The sequence below is a fragment of the Ostrinia furnacalis genome, unplaced genomic scaffold (assembly GCF_004193835.3).
Source record: "Ostrinia furnacalis isolate ACB-3 unplaced genomic scaffold, ASM419383v2 OfSCF2341, whole genome shotgun sequence".
Classification (NCBI taxonomy): domain Eukaryota; kingdom Metazoa; phylum Arthropoda; class Insecta; order Lepidoptera; family Crambidae; genus Ostrinia; species Ostrinia furnacalis.
Window position 1 is genome coordinate 256,348 of NW_021132580.1, and position 20,543 is coordinate 276,890.

General features: G+C 37.0%; 2 protein-coding genes across 3 annotated transcripts in view; one reads left to right on the forward strand and one right to left on the reverse strand.

Annotated features, from left to right (window-relative positions):
* Window positions 1-20,543, forward strand: part of LOC114355110 (uncharacterized) — a 159,807-nt gene that overhangs the window by 118,735 nt on the left and 20,529 nt on the right. The gene's annotated exons all lie outside the window — the stretch shown is intronic.
* Window positions 721-2,344, reverse strand: LOC114355108 (uncharacterized). Its single transcript, XM_028307786.1, has 2 exons — window positions 1,813-2,344; window positions 721-1,335 (listed from the first exon to the last, which is right to left on the reverse strand). The coding sequence occupies exons 1-2, from the start codon at window positions 2,137-2,139 to the stop codon at window positions 838-840; spliced, it is 825 nt and encodes a 274-aa protein (XP_028163587.1). The 5' UTR covers window positions 2,140-2,344; the 3' UTR covers window positions 721-837.

Here is a 20,543-nt window from a genome sequence, read left to right on the forward strand (position 1 = left end):
CCGGTGCGTTCGTTCATACTCGGCGTTGCGTTCTCCGCACGAAAGGGATGGCAAGATACGCTTGAATGCACTGCTCGCACACAAGCGACGCGCTGCTGCCGCGGCATTGTTAGGCGTAGTCCACACAAACCATTTTATTGATATCACGAGAGACACGCGAGTAAATAAATTAAATTGTATGATATTAATTGTGATTCTAACTTAATTAAGCGTTATTACACATTGTTTTGTGTTTCTTTTGTGTATGTGTGGTGTAGCCATTTTTTAATATTTTTTTTTAATTTGTTACAGGTAAGTTGGAGTGAAAAAGAATTATGGATAAAAGCGTGCAAACAAAGCTGGTAACTACTTGAGAATTATAAGAAGCCTAGTAGATAACAGATACTTACCTAATGAGTGTATTTAGTTTTTTAAACTTACTTGAACATACTTACCTTTTCATATTGAATGAGTAATGCGACTTGTGGCATCACCTTGGCACACTTTGTAGAGAGGACTGCTAGTGTTATGCAATCTCGTGCAGCTGTTCCTTCCTTTATGCATGTAAATTGATTTCTAATTATCTAATAACACAGTTGAACCCTTGACTTATTTGCGGCAATTTTTTAACTCATAAAATCAATTTTATTAACGCAATTTACATTAACCAACAAATACCAGGATTCTATTAACTTGAATTTTTTGATTTATAAAAAAAGGATTAAAGGAAACGAATAGTAATTTTACGAAGACAATAATAATTAATCATTTATTTTTTATAGTTCTTTCATAACAGAAGTTAGGTACTTTAGTATCACATGCATACAATAATTAATACTGAATAAAAATTGAATTAAATTACGAAGATTCTTCAGTATTATCACCACCACCCTGTTTTTTGAGCATTTCAATGCGTTCTTTGGCTATTAACGATTGAACTTCAATTTGCAAATTCAATGCCCTATTCAAAGGTAACTTTCTTAGTTGGTGAGCTATATTATTAGCGAACATCTGGAATTCGTCCACTTTATTGCCGGACCTTTTTCTAGAAAATCTTTGAATTTCAACAGTCTTAGGCGATTCTACGCTTCTTGGAGGTTCCACAGATTTAGGTTCGTCATATTTTGTGCGTTTCTTAGGCACTGATTCTAAATAGTCACTAATTGTGGTCTTATCACCATGATTTTCCATTTCGTCTAAAAACTCCTGTTTAATAGACACGACGAATGTGTCTGAGTCTTCCGATGGGACTACTTCCAAGAATGATTCGGACTGAAGATTTGGTTCAGATGGCACCACGGATTCTGTTTCATCTTCGCTGCAACCATCACTTTCATCCGTGCCTAGATCCGTCACCTGGAAAAAAGGTGCGTTTTTAAAAACACTGGCAGTAAAAATCCACAACAATAGGCATTTTACAAAACTCTTTATTTGAGTGAAAAGAAAGTAAAATCAGATAACTTGTCATTAAATATTTTATTTATTAACATTACTTGATACGTATTCATAATTTTAATATTTAATCGAATTCAGTCAAAACTGGATTATTAAAATAAAATAATCGATCAACTTTAAAGATTCCAGTAAACCTGACGAATGGTGTCTATTTTAACAGAGTGGTAACACACTATACCTATTGGCTAGGACACCTAACAAAACAACTAAGTTTCGCGAATTAATGAAGCGCACGTAATGACATAATCATCAAACTCATCTATTTTAGTCACCTTACAATTTTTTATCAAAAATTTAAATTCAACAAAAAAAAACATATAATAATTACACAAGTGTGAACTCGTCTTTATAAAATAAAACAAAAAACATTTTTTTTACCTTTCTATTGTAAATGCTGTTCATAATAGTATTAAAAGCACTAAACCATCGTAACGGCTTTGATGGTTTATTATTGGCTTTGGCAATCGCCATTTTTCTCTTTTCTTGATAATACGACGTCCTCAGATTCTTTATTTTCGATCTCACATCGGTTACTTTCAAATCAGGAATGCTCGGTTTCAACTCCTCCAATATGGCTTCGAATGCTTTCTTCCTGGCTACAGTATTTTTGTACAATTTAGACTCATAATCCCACAGAAAGTCGTATTTTTTGTACTGTTCTATTAGCTTTAACGTATCACGTTCACCCCAACGTGGTCCACTCATTTTTAATCGAAGCACAAAAGAGTAAAACGGAAAACAAACTCACTTCAGAATAAAAGCAGCGTCTGCCGCTTCGAAATAGCATGCTTTTACTGGCAGACTGGAAAAAGCAGCGTTGCCGCTCCGATAGCAGCCGCTCCCTTCGCTGCTACGTACTCTATCGTCGATAGAAGTATGCTCGCGGGTGTGAAAGAGACATAAATATGACGCGTACCGAACGCGCGAAACGTCTCGAAGCGTGAGCTCAATGATCAGTTCACTCCTATGTCCTAGTCATAAAGCTTAAAGTCTGTTAACTGTTTTATCAATGTAACGTTTGATCAATGCTCCCGCTATCTCGCCTGGCACGCTGCTCCACTTGGCTTGGCGATCGCGTGTTGTAAGTAAAACCTTAATCACATAGTTTTAAGAGTTAATTTTGTTATACACGCGCGTGGAGTGATAATTATTTTTGTTTAAAGTAAAGAGCAAATTGTCATGGCTAAAACAAATCGTTTTGTTACGGGGAGAAAATTAAAAAAGGCAAAAAGCAATGGGTAGGTACTTACAAAAGGGTCAAATAAGTACCTACCTAAGTAATAAATCCATAATGGTAACATTTTTGCACGTTAATTAGTAGTAAAGTAATAAAATAATAGAGTAAACGAAATGAGAAAATTGTGCGTCATTTCTATCCCTACTGGTAATAGATACCTACCTACCTAGCTGAAGAGTCAAGAGGTGGATGTTACAAAAGCAAGATGTAAAGTTTGCGGCTGCGGCTGGATTGCAAAATGCCCTAAGACAAGAGACTTTGTATTGCACTGGTAGGGAGTGAGGGGTCATGCACTAATTGCTACGAACAAAAACTCATTTGCATTTATTTTGCTTTGACATTTATAAACAACAGAAGACTTTTATAGTAAGTAGGTAGGTACATACCTACCTAGTTATTTACCAAAAAAGCAAATGAAATTTAGTAAGTAGGTTGGTTAGGTGTCCTACTTGTACACCTACTTATTTAGGATTTACTTACCTATCTAATATAGGTATGATGACCTATAATACAACATACCTACCTAGGTAATGAATGAATTACATAATGTATCTGGGGGCACGGTAGGGTAGTAGTGCCAGAGTAAATAAGTAAATACCTACACTGCCGTACCATCCTTTACTTACTGGAACCATTTCGCCGCATTTTAAGGCCCATATTTGAGAACTTCTCTAGTCACACAACATTAACTATAATAATAAAGAAATCGCAGTAAGGAACCATAGACTTGGCGGACTTTGTCTAGATTTAATTACTTTTTAGAGACAAACAAGCAGCTGCTCCATCGAGACTTGGCTAGTTTTTTACAGAATTTTTTTGGTGGGATTAGAATTTAGAATTTTCGAGGATCTAACTGACACACTTCATGTTCTTTCATCTGGTGTGGTAAATTTTGATCACATTCTATTTTACAAGATTGTATGCTTGACTATTAATTATTAAGTGCTTCATAGGTGAGGTGTGGTTTACCATGAATGTGCGTTTATAGAGCTTTCTCACGATATTAATACCAAACTATATTTAACAAACTGATCTAACACATGCAAATTGACTATCCACGGCATATGACTCATCGGAAGGTCAGTAGGTAGGTACCTATATTATCCGGGGAAATCCATGCGTTTAAGCACTAGCTACTGTAATCATTTTCATCGCAATGTTATGAAACTACAGGTAATTTAGGTGTTATGCTGCCATCTGAGTCATATGACTCATATTTGAGTCAAGTTTGTCTGGGAAGCGAACCCAGAAGCCAAAACGCACTGACAATCACAGCACCACGCTGGGTCGTCTACGTCATTATTCGTTTTGCAAATAACAGGTAGGGTTTTTTTGGGGTATCTTTTTGCGATGGACTGTGCTAGGGTGTCCTTAAAACACAATTAATTTTGACATTGACTAATAACACTAGGTACCTAAATAGGTACATAATAGACGTGCGCGCCGGTCGAAAAAAATCGGGTGGCGGCGCGCCACGAAAAAATCCACGGCGGCGGCGTAACGCCGGCGGCGTGGGATTTTTCAACTTTGTATATTAAGACGTATAATGAAAAACCACGTTTAAACGAATGAACTTTATTAAGTAAACTAAAAAGAAGACTCAACCACTTTTCTTGACAGAAATATTTTGTTTGCAACTTTTATAGTTGTCGTGCACAAAAATTATTTTATTCACCCTAAATGGACTCAGCCGGGACCTTTTGGCTGTTAAAAGCAATCTAGCAACCGAAAACACTCTTTCGCTCGGAGTGCTGGTTGCTGGAATGCATAACAGAGCCTGCGCTAATGACGATAAACGCGGGTAGGCAGATTGTCTGGTTTGCCAGTAGGACAAGATGTCCCCGTCTTCAAGTTCCGCAGGATCAGCAGTAGCTAGGTATTTCCAAGCTTCCTGGTCAACAGCATCATCGAAGCCGGAACCATGAGAACTGTGTTGCATGCTGTATTTGCGCGAGAGTTGGGAAAGTACTAAAACTTTACTTGTACTCGCTTCTTCCTGGTGACCCTCCTGGTGTAATAATGGTTGATTATGTTCGTAGTTAGGGATTAATTCTTTGGTATATTCTGCCAAGAAACCAACTGGAGTTAATTTGTTAGCAGTCAGATGGAGGTCAACTTCTCCAAGCTTCATAAACCTACAGTCTGTAGCTGTAATAATGCTGCAGCAACAACAGCCTTACTGGCTGGGAAGCGTGTGTCCAGTTTCATCAACATTTTCCTTTTTAAGGATGTTATTATAAGCGACTTGTCATCATCAATCGAATTAAGCACGTCTTTTATTTCGGCTTTAAATACGAGAGCAAGGTTGACTGTGCTCGATTTTGATGCTGATAAAATTTCAACAATTTGCCGAAACTGGCTCAGAAAATTGCATAAATCCTCTAACAAAATCCATTCTGCTTAGGAAATTGTCATACCATCTTGCCCTATCCGACGTATGATGCTATTTATCGGGTTCCTATTACAACAGCTTTAGCTACAACGGGTTTAGACGGATTAGCAAGCTGAAGTGGCAGTGGGCAGGGCACATAGTACGCAGAACTGACGGTTGATGGGGCAGCAAGGTTCTGGAATGGAGGCCGCGTACCGTACTGGGAAACGCAGCGTGGGACGTCCAGCCACAAGGTGGACCGACTACTTACCTGATAAAGGTAGCAGTAAATCGCTGGATGCAGGCCGCTACCAACCGTGCGATGTGGAAGTCATTGGGGGAGGCCTATGTTCAGCAGTGGACGTCCTGTGGCTGAAATGATGATGATATTACAACAGTGTGCCATCATTTCAGCCAAATGACGTCCACTGCTGGACAAAGGCCTCCCCCAAGGTTTTCCATAATGAACGGTCCGGCGCTGCCCGCATCCAGGCCCTTCCCGCGACCTTTACCAGATCGTCGCTCGTTACACCGTACTCGCCGGCGAGTACGAGGCCCTGCTTTCCATTTCGGACGGTACAGACATGTACCGGGCCGGTTCTCCCCTATCCGTCCCCCGGACACGGCCTGAGCCGAGGTTCGGACCTCGGCTCAGGCCGTGTCCTGGTATAGGCTCGGTATAGGCTCGGGCCTACCGTGGCGCCCTCAGGCCACGTCCGTAGTCCCCTCGATCGGGCCCACTAGAGTGAGCCCGCCGTAGGCTGGACTTTGGTCCAACACCGCGGTGGGCAACCCTCTAGTTGGGTTCGCCACTGATCGGGCGCCTTATGCGCTCGATACGGCCCGATCGCGAACGTCGGTCTGCGACCGACGAGGCCGTGTGTGGGCTTCGCGAAGCGAAGCCCAGGCTCGTCCGCACGCGCACCGACGATCGCCAAACGGCTAGAGTACCTTCTGTACTCGCCACTCTGCCCGGTGCAGCTGGAAAAGCTCTTCAAGCTATCAGCGCGCGTCCCTTCAAAAAAAAAACCAGATCGTCGGTTCACCTAGTAGGAGGCCTGCCCACGCTACGTCTTCCAGCCCGTGGTCGCCACTCGAGAACTTTCCTGCCCCAACGGCCATCGTCTCTACGAGCTATGTGCCCCGCCCACTCAAGTCAAAAGTCTTTGACCAGTGTGTGTTGCCAGTGATGGTATATGGATCTGAGACATGGTCGCTTGCTATGGGCCTCATAAGAAGGCTCAAGGTCATCCAAAGGGCGATGGAGCGGGCTAAGCTCGGAGTTTTCCTGCGTGATCGAATCAGAAATGAGGAGATCCGCAGGAGAACCAAAGTAACCGACATAGCTCTCAGAATTGCTAAAATCAAGTGCGCCATACTTTCGAGCATTTCTAAGACACTGTCACAAGACACTGTGCCATCTCGTTGGAGTAGAAGTTTTACTTAACTGTAGGTATGTTTGCCAAATTTCCAAATAAGGCACGAGCTTCTGTCTCTCTACCACGTCTTCACTGTCTTCAGAGATTGGATCGTTTTCATCTTCCTCTATTACTTGAGAAACAGTCTCCAAAGAGTTTTGTTTCGGCGCGAATTTTATACTACCGGCGGCGGCGGCGGCGCGCTGACTCCTTATGGCGGCGGCGCGCCGCGGCGGCGCGCACGTCTAGTACATAACCCTCCTTCTGGTGCAGACGGTAATAAGTAAATAGTTAAAAATCTAGTTCTCACTAATTAATTTCACTCTTTCTTAATTATAAGTAGCATAAGGTAATTCATTATTTTTAAATAAGTAAAACTAGATCCGTTTAATTATTTTTTGGAAATTGTAACATTTAGAAAACTTAGCCGTACCGTCGTAGCTTCTGTAATCAGAGGGCATAATCTTTTAATCTTTGATTTAGGTAGGTAGGTAAGTAGGTACGGTCGACAGCACGTCAACGTAAACACTGCGGTATCTTACGTAGTTGCAATAGGGGCGAGTTTGCAACGAAAATGTATAGCTTGATGTGCTGTCGACTGTACCTACTTGATCTTTGTTTTTATCACGTGACGTTACATTATGTAAGAAAGGACAGTACCTATTGTAAGTGTTACGCATATTATCGTTTAGCCTTCACCTTTAAATGAATCTAATGCTGTTACATACGAGGCCAAGCCAGTGCGTTTCTTTTTATACTTACCTACGTTATTTTTAACAACGTCCCTGTCCTGTGCTGTGCGTCGTTTGTGTGGACAATACGATTATTTTACACAAATTGTAAAGACAATAATGATTAAAAAAATATATTAATAAATCTAAGAATGTGTATTGTGTGATTGTACACAATTCAAAATTCATTGAAAATATCAACCTGTGAATAATAATCTTAATTCTGAATTAAATTACCTATCAACTTAAGCTGATATTGGTAGGACTTTGCAAAATGATAAAATTAAATTTTAATCCCTCTCCTTATCATAATTAATTCATAAGCACAAGACAATAAACACAAACAATGTACCTACCTATTTACTTAGACTAAAACCAAATCCATCATTTTGGATTAATAAAGATTAACTATGACGTTAATAGGAATGACAGTCATGAGTGACAGATATTAGCTATAGGGAAATTTCTTTTTTTGCTGTTATTTACTAAAGTGTGTGTCGCAGTGCTGTGTTCCTAAAAATAAGAAAGCGTACACTAGAAAAAGTGTCACGAGAAAATTTATGAAAATGAACCGTTCGCAGACGGACAGTTAACGGTATTATTTTCCGTTCGACATACCTAACCCTGTTTCGACTTGTTAATCACTCTCGCTTCACTCCACACTTTCATTGTTTAACGTAAAACGTTACTCACTTAAGTCAATTTTGCCAAGCGGTTGTAATCTCTAAGTGTAGGCATTAAAGTGCATAGGTAACACTGTCAATAAGATTACTCTTCTGTTACATGATCGTATCTTTGGCGTTTTTCTGTCACTTTCCATTCTAAGGCGTGTAGGTGTGATGGCAATGTCGCGACTCGCCAATGTTTGTTTGTTTTCACTTTCTTATTAACCTCGAAAGCAATCCAAGCATTGTTTTTGTTACAATTTTCAGTAGATAAACAAAAATCATTTGGCTGAAAGCATTTTTTAGGACTACTCGGACGATAAACATTTATTTGTTTCAGCTTCACCTTGAACTTAAGACAATAACATTGGTGACCGTATGTAATTTTGATTTATGGTTTTTAAATGACCCAGCCTGAAATTGATATGGTCACGCAATTCGGATATTAGTGTGATGTTTCGTCGATGTGTTTTTATTCGGCGATAACTACATCAGTTATATTTCAACGCAATATTATGTCAAAACCGTAATTACCAAGTATTACAGGCCTACTTAGATAGTCTATTAGATCTAGGCAGATATCAGGCAGGTTACCTACTTACATAATCACGCATTGTTCACTTTTTTTACTCGCATTAACTGCTAAGCAAACCATTAATTTCTCGCCTGTGAAAAAACGCCTTATGTGAAATGCAGTCTATTTTTCTTTCACGAAATCTTGATACCTACTTGATTGAACACAAGATTTCGTGAAAGAAAACGTCAACAGTTTATCAACAGATAAGCCAAATTAAATATAGCACTAGCCACTTGACTAGTAGTGAGTGGAAAGAAGAATTACGGATTTATGAATGAGAGATTAAGATTTGGTACAAGACAAAGCTGCATCATTCATTAATATGATGAGTCATTTTACTAATTAGGTCTAAATGACCGTCAAAATTTACTCCTAATTGTTACCAAGAGTTTACTAACAAATTGCAAACAAATCATTTTGGTTATTAAAAGTGTTACGTAGATATTATTCATACTCTGATGATTCATGCAATTTACCACCTGAGGAAGCATTAATAAACTGTGTTTACTACGAAATAGAAGCTAAATTGTTTATATTAGTAGTGTCTAACTATACGCAGGATGCTACCAATAGTAAGGGTTATCATGTATCTTTTCTCTACTACGAGTAGGTACAATTTACATAATAACAATAAACCTACCTTCGTCTTCTTATCGTATCGACAAACCTACACAGTGTCAGCCCAAAACTCCGCTACAAGAGTGGCGTTGTCAGCAGCATTCATTAAATCCTCCTGCGGGCAGTTGCTCGCATTATAACCCATGTATTGAAAAACACTTAGGTATAGGACCTATACTATAGGTACCTACTTGATGTTAAGGATCTTAATCTTGCCAAAATGTTTAACAAAATTTTAGTTGGTTTCATTAGAAGCTTAGTAGAACTACCTATCAAGGATTTGCATTAATTACTTTTACGTATTTTATTTTTGAGGCTAAGAGATAGCAGTTAAATAAAGCAAAAGGTCGATAGATAGACGAAAATGTTTAGAACAGATTGTAGGACAACCCTACTGAAAATCCTCCATCTTGGGTTAGTAATGGAGTTATTATTAGTTTCGTTAGTCAAGTTGGAACCAGATAAACAGTGCTGACTGCAGACAAGGATCCAGACTTCGTTTTATTTTATTCAGCCATCTTGAATTTAGTCACTTCTCTTTGTTTAGCTTTACCGTCATCGGCCGTTATTAGTTACGCTAGTAAAGGTATAAGAGTCATAAGAAATGAATCCTCATTTCTCTTCCATCTTGTGGAACCTGAGTGAGATAGCATGGCGTTTTTTTGGGGCCTACCTGGACCCAAAATTGGTGGCTGTGTTATTAATCTGAGGTTGCCGGGTAACTTAAAGAAGAGGGCGGTAACGGATGAGGGCAAATGCCCTGTCCGATATGCCTGGTCGATTTTGTCATGTTTTGAACTGCTTGATTGGTTAGGGAGTATTAACTACCTAACGAACAAAAAATAACGCTCCATCCGCCTGTTTAGTTTTTTCCAAATTTTTTACACTAGCATTTAGTTTCAGCAGGAAAACCATATCAAATTCGTCCTTAATGACTTAACGAATTTCGGTTTAACGTCATACACAAAAACTTTGTTTTCTCAATTCGTATAAATGTGTAAAGAGATAATGTTGCTATCGTTTGTATTTTTGAATTCTTTTAGACTATAGAAGAGGCATTAGCCGTTGGAAAAATACGTCAATAGCTGTTGCTATTAACGCTACTTAACAAATAATTTACAATTTTCATTTGCATCATGTTCTTACATTTAATTTGCCTACGAGAGTATTTTGCAACGACAGAAAACGGTTATGGTATGACAATGATCTAAACCGGACAGTTTATGGTTAGAAAGTGGTGTTTCATTATAAGCTGTCTAGAAGGAAATTGGAATAGGATATTGCCTGTCATAATATTTTATAACATCACACGCTTGTAACTTGGCAACATTAAATTATACAGTCCATTTACCATGGAATGGTAGTGTTTAGTATTGCGCATCTATGGGCAGGTTCAGTTTATTAAAGGTAATCAAAAATTAGAATATCTAATCCTAACATGTTGTAAATCCTGTTTTTATGAATAAAAAATTGCAACACCATGAATAGTATTTATCGCTACATACTGTAACAAATTGTAATAGTAAGAAATTTAATGGAAAAAATATTTAATCGATAGGTAATTTATTCACGTGAATCGATCATAATTTAAGTAGATAATAATGTTTACGTGAGATTCCAATATTCATAATTAAATTGAAACAAGATCCGCTTATAACTGTTTGCTATAACAAAGTAAATAGCAATAAATCATACAGACAAACACCATAAAGTAAAGCTACATTACCGATTTGAGCTTTCTCTAAAACTGGATCGTAAAATCGTATTCAGTGAAAGTTATGATAGATGTGTTGCTATAGTTATGAAACCGGATGGGAATAGTGTTCAATTAATTCTGTCAGATGTAATTATTGCACGAGGGCGTGTGACAATATTACGCAGATGGGAACGATCTAAATCAGAAGACTTTCTCTAACGTGTTAATGTCTCTTTAATCAGACTTACGTCGTTTATACTTCCTGCTTGTATCTGTCACCTATGTTAGAGTAGGATAAATAAACGAATTAAATTCCTTAAGCGGTGAGAGAAGCCACCCAAACTTTGAGATAGTAAGGCTTCACATTATATCGATCTTAAAATTCGTGACTTTAATAGTCCGTTTCTTATGTGCTCCTAAAATATTTGCATGAGAGTATTACGTAAATCCTTTGTCGTCATGGTGTGTGATCAATGGTATATCTATCAACTCTTCTCATGTGATGATGACATTTTCATGGTTAGTCACAAATTCGTCAGCAACTAAACATGCTTTTTTATCATTTTCCAATGTTTTACTACCACTGCGCACTGCCTGCGTAAGCGTTGACGCCAAGACAATGTATCAAAATATGCCAACTACACTATACGTGCCCTTGTTACAATTGGTTGCCTCATGATCTGTTCCTCAAATATGTTCTTTGTGTTCCAGATGATAAAGTTCATGGTATTAATTAAAAAAACGTGCCGTAACATGTCACGTGTGGTTTTTCTTTACGCTGCTTTCGTTGGAAGTGCATTGATTGGTTGGTCGTGATAAGACGTGGTGAACTGGTGATATTATTTATGGACAGAAACAACGTGCTTTAACACAATTGGTATTGTTTATGTTTAGGGCATTATTAATACTTGCTATTACAAGCTACTTATTAGTAGCGGGTTAGTTTCACTTTACTATGGAATTTTCTGAAACCTATTTCAGCAAGATTTTTAATAGACTGATTTATGTGGTTTACTTACTTATCAACTTACATAGGCATTTTGCTTATTGGGGAATTTATTCAAATATGCATGCATGCATATTAAAACTTATTATGAATTCGCGTTGGCTGTGTCCTTAGTCGTGAAATATTCGTACACTAAATCATTCTGATGCTGTAATAAAACATCTAAATGAATCTGAATTTCACGTCTCCGATAAATATGAGCCATACAACATTAAACTTATTTCTTACTCTTTGAGTTTCTATCAGACGTAGTGTGGGAAAGACTCACTAGGTGGAGCGATGATCTGGTGAAGGTCAGGGATGGTCTGGATGCGGGCAACGCAGGATCGGTCTCTTAGAGGAGGCCTTTGGGCATTGTCCAGCAATGGACGTCATTTATCTTGGCTGACTTAGTACTTAGTTAGTCTTGATTTACTTTACTTCTTTACTTAGGTGATTCAGCACCTCAAAACTGTATTTCATAAGTGTCCTAACCGGAGTTACCGTCGTTTCACGCTTCACAGCGTTTTTGTTATAGATTTTACCGATAAGGTGTCCAATTTTTTGCTCATTACTGATTACATAAGCCGTTCTAAAAACTTAAGACAGTTGCCAGAGCAACAGGTTGTCCGTAGTCAGCGTAATATGACGATTATTGACGATGCGCGCACGCAGAAGTACATGTGGAGCCCAAGCAGGTTACACGTGTAGTTAAAATGGCGAGTGCGCCCTTATTAGGTAATGTTAATGCAACTGCAGGGGTTTGAAAGACATTGGTGGCCAAGGAAGTATGGTATTTAAGGTAAGGTAGTCTAAAAGCTATGGTTTCAGCAAAGAGTTTTGTTGGTTTGGCTTTCTTGTCCTATCATTCGACCTATCAAAAAAGATAAACTTTAATTATTTATTTTTTATTCTTAAAGATCAAAATCCTTTGGAGAAATTCTTCAATTTGTGGCCTACAACTTTGGCAGAGAAAGTCGTTATGAGTTTTTCAATATTTGCTTATTATTATGAAACTGCGATTTCGACAGCAATAATTTATGCGACCGGTTGCGATCGCATTTACTCTTGCATTTACCTAATAACACCGCCAATTGATATTTAATATGGCGCCAATGTTTTGTATGGCCAGGGCCGGAGTCGGTTTAATAATGAGAACAGTAATGGATTCAATTGGGAACTCTGAATTAAATTCAAATTCTTTATTGCTCCATGTTCTATTTGAACTGCGCCGTTCATTCGAAATTTTCTTTGTGACTTAGAACATTTCGAAGTGGTTTTACTTGGGCAATGAAAACCAAAACTGGACTTTAGTACCTACCTATGTAGTAGGAGGACTTATCGCTATAAATGCAATAATGAAAAAATTTAACGCGCACAACTGTAATTCCTGTGCAATTATAATAAAGTAATCTTGCAATAACAACAAACGATTGCCTCTTACAGCTCTAAGTAGATGAAGATTGCTATTTCTATCCATCACAATTAACTTTCAATAGAAAAAGCGTTTTCCCATTGTTAGTAAAATAGTGTTGATCTCATTGTCAGCCATTTGCGGCAAACGCGGTCAAGTTATGCGCAAACCATTTAAATAAACTTACACGTGCCAGGAAAAATCACAGTTCCGTATAACTGTCACAACTTTTTATTGCTATTACAAATTTTATTGCTACTGCATTGTTTACGTTCATTCACAATCATTGTTACTTATTGAACAGCTGGAACAACTGACAATCAGATACAAATAAATACATCGCTTACGCAAATTCTTGACGATTTTATTGCTGGGATTACCTGAAGCTTATGGTAGTATTATCCAATTTTTATTACTTATATGTACTTATAAATAATAGCCATGACTGAAATTCCAAAACAAAATAATAAAATTACCGACAGGAAAATAACAAAATAAAAACCTTACAGTAATTATAACTGAAATTAAATTCTATGTTATAAATACATATTTTATATAATGATATGATTACTATGAATATTCGAGGAACGAAAACGAAATTATTTCGTTCTCATTTACTTACCTACTAGGATAACGGTTTGAAAAATTAACCAATATTCGAGTCTTGTTAGTATTAACTAAAATGTTACACTGAAATTCACTGAATGCAGCCCTGCCTAAATGCGGTCAAACTAAGCTCCAACGCCTCCAACCCTGCGGATACCGTAGCAAAAACTGTATCGGGTGCGTTAACCCGGTCGATGCACTGTTCCTGCCGACAAGTGGAGTCAACCTTGATGATGCTAGGTGTCTTAGGTCTGATGAACTAGAGGTCGGTGACCGTTGAAATACTATTGTTTTATTTGTACTTTATACGAGTTTTGTAAGAGGTGTATCAGTGTCAGCGAATCAAGGTAAAGACTGTGGCTTCTTAATATAGTGGGAATAGGTGCGATTTTGCAATAGAAATCTGTAGCTGTGTGTGTGACTGTACATCGCATTAGTAGCAAATTGCTTAGGGCATAGGCACAGAACAAGTAGGGACTAGGGAGGTAGGTACTTAGGGCACTGAACGTTCCTTATTGTTTATGCCCTACGAGCATGTCAAGAAAAATAGAAAAGTGCAGTGCGGGAGCCTATTGGCGCAGTGGCTCACTAATTGTTTTTATTCTAGTTGTGTTAGTTTTGTTTATAATTATGTGCTTACTGTGTCAATAAATTCTTATTCTATTCTATTCTTATTAGTCAATTCGTTATTATACCATCTATAACTATTCAGTTAGTTCTGGGTTCGACTCTCAGTAAAGATACATCCCATCAAAAACAATACTTGTCAAAAAAACCAAGTCTCGCAACTCAGTTGTTCTACGGTAAAAAGTTGTGAGATCCATGTAATACCAAGTCCAGGCCAGGAAATCTTTAACGTTTTACATAAATTATTGACTTGGCCATCGCACTAAATAATTTAATTTACACGTGTTTTCATGCGATGGCCAAGTCAATATATTTATGTAAAACGTTAAAGATTTCCTGGCCTGGACTTGGTATTACATGGATCTCACAACTTTTTACCGTAGAACAACTGAGTTGCGAGACTTGGTTTTTTTGACAAGTATTGTTTTTGATGGAATCTCATTTCTTTTTGTATTTTGTAGACAGCAGTTATGTATCTAGAAAACTGGACCGAAATTGAAAAATTTTACTCGACTTGGCGGTTGCACTACCGTGCCCCCAAATATTTTAGTTTTTCCTTGATTCATACACCAAACACTACTTATATTCCAAATTTGAAGCTTCTAGGTCTGCTAGAAGTGCCTTAGAGTTTTGATGATCGGTGAGTCAGTGAGTCAGTGAGTCAGTGAGTGACAAAATTAAGTAACTTTGACCCGTTATAATTCTTAAACTACTGGTTCAAATTGAATGAAATTTTAAATATACCCTGTCTTTACAATGCCTGCATAGCTAATGAAAATTCAGCCTTCTAGTTTTATCCACAACAAAGTTACAGGCGGTCGAAAATGGCCTGAATTGCTTCGAGAAAAGGATGGTACGGCCGTGCCGCTCTTTTGCTCGACTTGGTGGGGGCACTGCCGTGCCCCCAGATACGAGTAGATAGGTACCACAATCATAATATTGAAGATGTGGCTGAAACATTTAAATTACCTACATTTCTATTAACATTTTATCTTAATTAAGCGACCACAAGCTGGCAACATGCCAGTATAAGCTATACTGATAAGTTAATTTACTGATTTAATTTAGCAAACTTCAATCTTAATCGCGACATTAACTTTTAATTAGTCTCCCTGATACGATCAAAACAACATTTTGGGATAATTTACACCAACCTGTATATTTAAAGTAGTATCAGTCTACTTAGTTTTAAAATACAGGGTGTTATTAGTTAGTATGACAATACAACTAAACCCGTTATTATGAAACGGGGCGTCAAAACTCGATTCAAATTACTAGTTAGTTTATAAGTTCAATGTTTTAACAGTTTTAAATTAGTACCTACGTAACATCATATAATATTATAATGACAACGTGAAACCAAAATAACTCAAATTAATTTATAGATTATTGGCTCATTTACCTTACCTACTGTGAAGTTTTTACCCTGTATCAAAATAACAGAAACTAAAGATAAAGTTTAGTTAGAGAAATAAGTTTGTTTTTTCGAGATTATTCGAATTTACTGTCAAAGTTAGAATAAGTAATTTGTTTTTGAAGTAAATACGAACGATGGCACGTCAAGTTAAACCCCGTGGCTCTTACGTAGTTGCAATAAGTACTATTTTTCTACAAAATAAATAAGTTTAATACTTTTTGAAAAAGTTTGTTATAAATAAAATAATCAATGTAAATCACGTAGGTATCTGACGATTTACACGTGTAGACTAGACATTTGTATAACAATGTCACAGTTTGTTTTATTGGCCTAGCGGTAGTTTAAATGCTATTTTAAATGAAATTGTACTCATAATAACTCCACCATACGTCCACATAACGCACCTTCGGTAGAACAAGGGCACAATTGTCAAAAATTGCAAAAATGAGTTAAGTATGCAGAAATACTTTAAAAATGTGTAGCTAATAATTAATAGCTCTCCTGTAAAATTGCAAAAAGTGCAATTGTGCCCTTGTTCTACCGAAGGTGCGATAAATTGTAACTAACTAGGAAATTTCGGTTGGAAACTGAACACGAACTAAATGATATTAATTAATGCATAAGTATGTTTATTTAAACTGGTTAAACGTGTAAGCGATAACGTCAATTTATTGAGATAGATATTATTTTAGAGTTAGATCAAGTTAATTAATTAATTAATTCAATTGGAGTGAAAGTGATTACTTCTAAGAATATTGTTTGCAGCAAGCAGCTATCACTTCGCTAATTTAAGCACCTACCTACACTTACTTTGGCCTGTCTATTTATTTGGAAAAGGTGTTATTTTGCAATCAAAATGTAGTCCAAACAGTCCAATAATTATGCTGTAGGTAGACTGTAACACGCCTCCGCCTCCAAAACGAATCGATTCCACGAATAATCTTAATCCATTTACAACCAAATGCTGTGTAGTTATCTGTCAGAGCTTTATCCTGTTTCCGTTTCAGAGAACGTCATTTGACTACATCTGCGATTCTGCGCGAACATGGCTGACTCCTGATTCGAATTTCAAAATTTAAAATTTATTTCTAATTTCGAAATCGTACTGGCCAGACCAGAAATGAAAAAAAAAATGGATCAAGATTTATAAATAGACTTGGCCAGACTTGGCTGTATGATTTATGCCTTTGCCTATTTCTAGTGAATGGAATTAAAAAAAGGCATGTATTNTAATATTGTCCCTTAAAAAAATTGGGCGTGTTCGAAGGTCGAACTTGACCTATCACGCATGGAGCCCGACGACAATGACTCTATGTCACGATGAAGGCGCGTGCGTGTTGCGTGATGGAATCCTTGTTACTCTACTGCAGAATAAGAGTAGCTTTTTTGCTTGTCTCGAATGCCATTCTATTGCGAGTATTGCGACCTCTAACATTTTAATACCTGCCTACATCATGAGATTTCTAGACTGAAACTTTGGTTTCGTATTTCTCAGGAGTTGGGCATTTTCATCCTGGGCTTGGTGAACAGAGTGGCTCTTGAGGGTTGGAGACAAAATTCTTGGAGTCAACCCTAACTGTCGCATTCAAATATGCCCTAGCTTTTATTTACTATCTACATAGTATAAATAGGATAGAGAGGTATTTTTATGCCTAGAATCTTAGGAAAAGTTAATAGGTATAACGTTTTATTTGCCAATCGTTGTTTTATCAACATCTGGAAATAGATAGAATCGCTGAGTTTTATAAAAAACTGCTACTATAGCCCTTTCGAGAACAGTCAGCATACATGCATTTGGGTATTTCTTCAGAGGCAAAATTTTCGATGTCTTTGGGTATAGTTCAGTAACCAACTAACAAAATGGCATGCAATATTTTTTTTCCTATAGCTTAGCTATAGCCCTATCTGGCGCAAATTACATTTTTGACATAATTGCTGTCTTTATACTACAGCTACATAATTGCTGTTTTTAACCTTAAACCTATGACTGTGTGTTGAAATAAATGAATTATTATTATTATTATTATTATACAAATTAAAAATATTTGAAGTGTGATTCTCTGATTCATATGGTGTGTCCGTTAGCCATTTTCCGGAACAAAATGGTTGATATAGCTTTTTCCTTTTGATATATCAATATAAATTAAAATTATTTCGAAAGCTAATGAGTTGTTCTTCTGCAAAAAAAATGTTTCATAATTTTAATTAAGTTAGTTTGTTCGCAAAAAAATAAATAAGCAGTGTCCGGCATAAAATACTGATTCATATGGCGTGAGCTGTTCTTGATCATAACTGGTCAGGTTTTAATCATGAGAGTCTGGTTTCTGGCGTGGAGGCAAGCCCATCTTGCAACGGATAAGCTAGAAGGCAGACGTGGAGCTGGTTGGCTTAGAACCCGGTGTGATGAAGGCAAATACTTGATTCATCTGTGCTTGGTTCAGGTGGCATGCTGATTACAATGCCTACTTTATAAAATTATATTATTGCATTAAAAATCTAATCTGTCTTCCATGTGATGCTTTTGGGTTATAGATTCATGTAGAAAAATGACAACACTGTAGTTTGTATGTATGACGAGTTTTGCTCGATTTCAGGAAAAAAACTGATTCATCTGTGCGTGATTCATATGGCCAGGGCCCTATATGAATCATAAAATAAATTAGTTTTTGATCTATCAAGCACCAAAAAGGTGTTTATTAGCTGAGAATGATATCCCAGACTGCATCTCACTTAAGACCAGATGTGATTGCGGTTTTGTTATGAATAAAAAAAATCATCATCATTTTTATACTATGAATAATGTATGTTTAAACAGTAAATAAGTAGTATGTCCTTTAAGCTAGGAACCATAACACAAGCATATTTGTTGCTTATTTTATGGCTAAATGGCGCTGTATGAAATTCATCATCATCATCATCATTTCAGCCATAGGACGTCCATTGCTGAACATAGGCCTCCCCCAATGCTTTCACTTATAGCGTCCATAGCACATAATAATACTGCTGAGCATAGGCCTCCAATGATTTCGAGATTAACTGATTGCCATTGCTACAACCTCTATAAGCTCATCTCACCTTCTTCATCTTGTGCGTGGACGTCTTAACAACGATAGCTTGGATAAGTGATACAGCTGGGTAGAGTCATCTCAAATACCTTAGTGCCATAAGATGAAAGTCTACATCCAGTGTGTGTTATCAGTGATGACATATTGTTCTGAAAAGCGGCCTCTCACTATAGGCTTACGAACCACTAAATTGCATACCATACTATGGAGTGGACTATGCTTGGTTTTTTTATGCAATCGAATCTGAAATGAGGAAATCCATAAACGGTCTAAAGTCGCATGGTGGCATAGTCCGATGTTTTAGCAAGCTGAAGTGATAATGGGCAGGACACATAGTATGCAGAACTGATGGCCTAGATGACCATCCAATGGATAGCAAGCTTCTGGAGTGGAAGCCACGTGCCGGAAAGCTCAGTGTAGAACGTTCACTCACAGGAAGGCGCTGGATGCAGTCCGCTACCAACTGGTCATTATTGAAATCATTGGGGTAGGCTTATGTTCAGTAGTGGATCTTATGGTTAAAATGATTATGATGATGACAAAATATTATGGATGTATACTAAAGTTTCAGAAAAATGTTTTTCACGATTTATTGTGGAATTGGTTGCATTTTTTTTTTAAAATTTTGATAACTGATATTGTTTTCATAACAACTGATCTTTTTTTTTTAATAATATGATTATTTTCTTAATATAGAGCCAATTGTACCTGAAGATTTTAAATTTTATTTCTATTTTTGATTAATATGTAACAAATTCTGATTCATATGGGCACAAAATATTTAAACGTCGATATCTTGAAAACTGCTTTACAAAAACGAGTCCCTTATCCAAATATATGTTATTGGGTGTACCTATTTTCATATGAGTCTATGTTACAGACCTAAAATTGAATTTGAAATTTGTCCATATGAATCAGCCGAAGAATGCAATTTCGAAGAAGTGCCCATATATTTGTCTTTAGTTGTATCCGGTGATTTTTTGTTTGGGATTCGCGAAAGCCATTGTCAACCTTCCGCGAATTGTTTGGGCAAGTTTTGGAGGTAATTTGTCGATAATGCATTATTTGTTAACATTTTGACCACCAAATAAGTTAATTTATTTCGTAATTTAACCGGAATGAAACAGTCAACAAAATTGTATTTCAAAACTAAAGAATGAAGAACTTTTTCTGAATCTGCATTGAATTTTTTTCAGGCAGGCTAATTATATTTTACTTAATAATTTCTTGATGAATTGACGTCACTTTCAGTACCTTCTTCCTTACAATTATTATGGATGACGTAGAAACTTCAGCTGCTGACTGAACTTGACCTGAAGATGATGATGATGATGATGGTGGTGATGAAGGATTAAACAAAAGTAATAAATAAGATACTTAGACATCATTATATTTAGGTATTGTATTAAAGGACAATTCTATACATAAATTGTTACATGCGATGCAATCAGCAAAAATGTTCATCGACCATGAAACATAGGTTTTCCTGTAAAACAATGCTAACGTCCCGTATATCATGTTTTCCTTGTATTTAATTAATGGAATTTTAAAACACGTACAATTTTAGTGAGCAATAAACTTTTATCAAACTTGGTACCTATTCCCTTTCCTGAACTAATAAACCATTAAAATTTTACAGTTGTACAGTTTTGTTTCAAAAGAGCACCTTATTTCAAATGCAT